Raw genomic sequence first — 4,951 nt, 5'->3', positions numbered from 1 at the left:
AGATCTGGGTTCCAGGCTTTTTGTCTTCGCCTTCTCCACTTCGCCGTCATCACCAGTAACCATGATCTCCAGCACTACTCCTATCTCCATGTCATCTGCTATTCTGTCATGACGCTGCGATGCCACATTTCCTGCACCCGGTGGTGGTGTTCCCATTCCCTTGTCCTTCCCTTCCAGCTCGTATGAGTAGAATGGTGAGCACTCATGCTCATGTACAGTTGTTCCGTCGTTCTTATTGCAGAAGTTGTCAGGGCAAACTGGTACGAGCTTTCGCTCCCACTCTATAGGTGTACCTATGAAGGGCAGAGTTATGAGAATTCCATCGCTCTCATTGTGGACATTGTTGAGACTAGGGTCAGAGTGAATGAGAGGCAAGCCAAAGACCTCCCTAAACTTGTTGGTGATGGCGAGAGCCTTATTCTTGAATTTGGAGGGTGGCCAACACCAGGACGGGGCGCCGTGACCTCTGGGAGAGATGCGAAAGGTCTGACAACTTCAGCTATGAAGGGACGAGCTTGATCATATTGAATGTCAGTCAAGACTTCTTCTTTGGACATCACGACGATCATGTGAATGGGGCTAGCTATCGCATACTGAGATGTAGATACAGTCAGTTGCCAGTGCCAGCAGGAGCAGACATGATCGCTGCCATCCGGCGCTGGACATTTGAAAGGGCATCAGCAGGAATGTTGGACAGGGTGCAATTGTTAAGCTTCTTTCATGAAACACGCACCGTGGAAATGCCCATTGCACTGTCATTATGAAGGACACAAATGTGTGGGCTTGGGTGTGCAGGTGAGATAACAGGCGGGACCACATCGTGCCTCACCCAATTTGGCAAGTATCAACACTGTCAGAAGTTCTGAGCTGTGAGTTGTTTGATGTAACCCTTGGAAGTAAGCTTGCATGAAAAAGGCACAGCTAGAGATAACAAGACTGCACTATGTATACATCAGGTAAAATGATTAGGGTACATACAGCAAATTTGGAGATACATATCTGCATCCATGGTATCTACAACCGTGTACTCATCGCTGTGCTCTGAGTCCTGCACCAATAATGCACCACGTTCAACTGCTCTAAGTGGAATAAAGCGGCAATTTTTCCGCAGCTGCATCTTTAAGTGGTAAAGGTCAAAGTCCATATCAACGACATGGGGTCAGCCACCAATACCAACATCAAATGGCTGCACAAGTGCTACCGGGGGCCGGTGCCCATCTGTCTGGCAAATAAAGATACTGACAAGCCATGCAAAGGTGAATGTGTTTGGTCCATCTCTGAAAATAATAGTATCGTATCGGAGGTGACCGTGGAAGTCTGGACTGCAGCGCAGCTTGTCTTCTATAAGCTCCCATGTCACCGTTGACTTATAGTCAACTTGAAGGAGCCAGCATTCAGTGATCTTGCAGTGTAAAAAGTTAGGTTGTTTAACAACATTTAAGCTAGTGATACTTGATCACGTACCGTGTCTGTAGCAGTGAGCTGTGTGGTGTATATGTAGTTATCAGGCTCATTCTCTAATTCTGAGGCAATGCGGTTTTCAGGGATATTCAGAAAAGTATGCAGAAACTTGTTGAGCCGAATTCTGAACCTGTCAAATGCTGGATCATTGGTGTGTGCACGTTCAAGAGCAGAAAAGCTGATTGATGGATAGGGAACTTCAAGGTAAATTTGATGCCATTGTGTGGTTTCCTGCTCTTTTTCTGGCTTTCCTCCCTCTGCTTCATTTTTCTCTTTCTGTGCCTTTTCCTCTGCTTTGTGCCTGCTCTTCTAAAAGCAAATCCCAGGCTTCAATGCTTTCATGAATTGCGTTCGCACAGAAAAATCGGTGATCCCACTTTGCAAGCTATATTGTTGTTATTTTCAATATAGTACCACCTTCTCTAAATAGAATGAACATACCTGCTCTATGACATGTTTGAAATTTGTGCGGTTTAGATAATTTTTCCGCATAGGGCCATGAAACTTCTCAGACTGCTTTGTAGTCATACTCAACAGGGTATATTTAAGGCACACATCACGTTTGATATGCTTCTGGATGTAAATCTTGATTACATTCCAGTCCTTGGATTGAGCATCATTTTCACCGTATTTGTCATATTCCTTCTTTAGCTATTAGCACTTATACAAAGATGGAGAATGATTCTTACATTAAGTATAGCTCCAAAAGACAAAATGACATCTTCTAATGCTTGCAAAGTGGACTCCGTATGGACTTCAAGACCAGCAAGAGTTTTGCACTTGGTGTAGTTGCAAATAAGCCATAAAAGAGTGTACTCTCGTGGATTTTCTGATTTTGAGAAGGTGTTGTATGATGCAAATATAATAATTCAATATAGGTTAGCTTAATATATACAGCAGTTTATAATCAAGCCCACCTTCGCAAGATTATCATATTTTGACCCATCTGTGAAATTGATCTGTGTGAAGCCATTCTCAAAATGGTAAGGTTTTGCCAGTGTGAAATTTGTTTAATGCTCAATAATTGATATAATGTTTTATCCAGCTATAGTGCGTATATAAAAATGGAAGTACTATACCTATTGTCAAGATGCACATTGAAAGATTGACCATTTGCTTCATGCACTTTGATTTGAGCCTTTAACTCCTTTAGACAATGATAGCCAAAGACACCACTTTTACAGTAGTGAAGCTCGTTAAAAGATCTGGCCTTGTGGGAATCAGTATGAGAAAAATCCCATGTGATGTTCTAAAAATAAGCATGTTTTAGATTGAAAATGAAAATTAAAAGATTGGCAACAAACACGGAGTGTACGTAAGCCAAGGTCTTTTGAGGCTTGTTCACACTCTCCTGCTAAAGTGCGACTGAGTGCTTCTTGTGCCTCAGCTACAGCACGCTCAGGCCACTCCTTCTCTAAAATTTTCAGCTCTTCATGTGAAACCTTGCCTACAGGACATAGCTTAAGACAATTATTGCCACGTATGTGACACATGCAAGCCCTGAATAGTTTAAGTACTGAAATTTATGCAAAATTAACTTAAACTGCTTGCTGCTCCTCATAGTCTCCAGCAAATATATTTCCAAAAGAATGGAAGCAGTGTGTGATTTCATCACCACAGTGAATCGTCTAGCCAAACTTGGCCAACGGCATCAGTGGCTCAATAATTTTGCCAACTGCAGCATGCCAAACTTTGCGCTTGAGGTTTGCAAAGCTAGTTTTGCCTGTGTGCTCTGCATCCTCATCAATCTACCTTAATTATCAGGTGGTTAACTTAGAACAAAGTCATTGCAACTTACGAGAGGAAGAAACCCTACAATATGCCCACCTCCAAGACCACATCCATGACGAACTTGTGCTTCTAGGTTGGTAATCCGCATAACAACTGGATATCCTTTCTGTGTTCCAAATGTGAACAGCTTGTTCTTATCTGCATACAAATATATCCCTAAAGGCTTTGAACCTTCAGGAAGTTCAGACTGCAATTTATTCATTTACTTGCACTGATTCAATTATCACAAGTGTGCTCACCTGAACATCCCACACGTATGATCTAGTACATCGCTCCGGCTCCCAAAATGACTCCCATTTCTCTCCAAACCATTTTGACATGCGCCGAGCATTCCACTGAAATTTTGGGCCAAGCTTTGGATCTTCGATCAGTAATTTGAGCAGTTGCTCAGTGTCTCGAACAAGAACATCATATTTGAGCTCTTCGTTCTTGTAGTCAATGGAAACAGTGTGCTTTTTGAACTAGAATACAGAATAAATATAAACATAAATCAAAGATCATGCCACTTATAAAGTTAGCACACCCCAGAATAGCACACAGAAGCCTGCTCCCAAGTTTGCTCGAGGTCACGATACAACCGGAGTGAGAAGTCAGAGCATCCTCGTGCCACACAATTAATAATATCAAGGGCAATCTTGATCTGCTCTTGGTTCATCCCGCCACGCAGAATAGCATCTGCAAATTTGAAGTCGTCTCTGCACAAAAATGGCCACCAGGGCTCCGAGTCCTCATAGTTGACTATAGGCCGTTCACAAACATAGTCATTGAAATGAAATATCTTTGTGCCATGTCCACTCTTGGGATGATACTCAACCTTGATGTCATCCATGAGCGGCTGCTCATTGGACAGCAGCGGACTGGAATGTTGCAATGCAGGTGAGTCAGGCTGGTGAGAGAAAGGTGCATGAGATGCCAGTGAAGGCAAAGATGATGGAGAATTCAGAGATGCTTCCTGTGCTGTTTCTTGATTTTCTGCATTTAATGTACCCAGATATGACATTCAGGTATATAATAACCTGGAGAAAAGACCTGGAATGGTACATGCCTTGGATGAATGCAGGCTGCTCATTAGGCAGCATCAGTGGTGAAGAACGCTGAATGCGAGCTATGCAGCATCAGAATATGACCAGTAAATGAGATTCAAATTACACACCTCTCTTTGTTCTCCTACTTTCTCGCTCATGCTCTAAGATCGTCTGTATGGCTTGTTGATCTTGCCATTCATGCTCGCGTTTAGCCCGACAAGAGTTCTCATGTTGGAAGAAACCCCGTGTTGACTTGAAGGTCTTGTCACAGTATCCGCATTGTGGAGATGCCTTCTGCTTGTGATAACCACGGCTGGTCATGCCGGTTTAGCAAATGGCAGTTCTGTACTCACCTGGTTAGCTGAAGCGGCAGAAACATTCAGCAGTAACCAGTACTTACAGCCTAAAGAGTTCTAGTTGATTTGTTGGTCCTCGCACGTGAGTTCTAAAGGCTGTACCAGAGAGGGGAAACACAGTTCTGCTCTAGTCGTCGAGTGTTGTGCACATGAAGTCTCCGGGGCAGGGCGAGACACATTCTGATCAAGCAAGATGCCAATTACCTGCATCGTGATTGTTTTTGAGATCAACTGAGTGGTTAGACAATCTCGCACGCGCATCGTGAGAGCCTCGGCGAGAGCAGTTGAGCGCTCTCTATCATGAGCGTCTGATTTTTT

At 43.4% G+C, this 4,951-nt stretch overlaps 1 protein-coding gene across 1 annotated transcript; it reads right to left on the bottom strand.

Moving 5' to 3' along the window:
* Window positions 1-1,159: 1,159 nt before the first annotated feature.
* Window positions 1,160-4,894, bottom strand: PHACADRAFT_33518 (uncharacterized protein; the record flags this gene model as incomplete). The annotated part of the gene is made up of 15 exons (XM_007402039.1): window positions 1,160-1,402; window positions 1,465-1,770; window positions 1,903-2,112; window positions 2,151-2,290; window positions 2,404-2,506; window positions 2,558-2,710; window positions 2,766-2,961; window positions 3,100-3,209; window positions 3,260-3,439; window positions 3,492-3,713; window positions 4,010-4,224; window positions 4,406-4,590; window positions 4,631-4,638; window positions 4,678-4,680; window positions 4,736-4,894. 15 exons carry the CDS (start codon window positions 4,892-4,894, stop codon window positions 1,160-1,162), a joined length of 2,433 nt encoding a protein of 810 aa, XP_007402101.1.
* Window positions 4,895-4,951: the final 57 nt, after the last annotated feature.

Source organism: Phanerochaete carnosa, assembly GCF_000300595.1.
Source record: "Phanerochaete carnosa HHB-10118-sp unplaced genomic scaffold PHACAscaffold_16, whole genome shotgun sequence".
In the NCBI taxonomy this organism is placed as follows: domain Eukaryota; kingdom Fungi; phylum Basidiomycota; class Agaricomycetes; order Polyporales; family Phanerochaetaceae; genus Phanerochaete; species Phanerochaete carnosa.
Note: the sequence above shows the minus strand (reverse complement) of the source record. Positions and strands in the feature narration are given on the sequence as shown.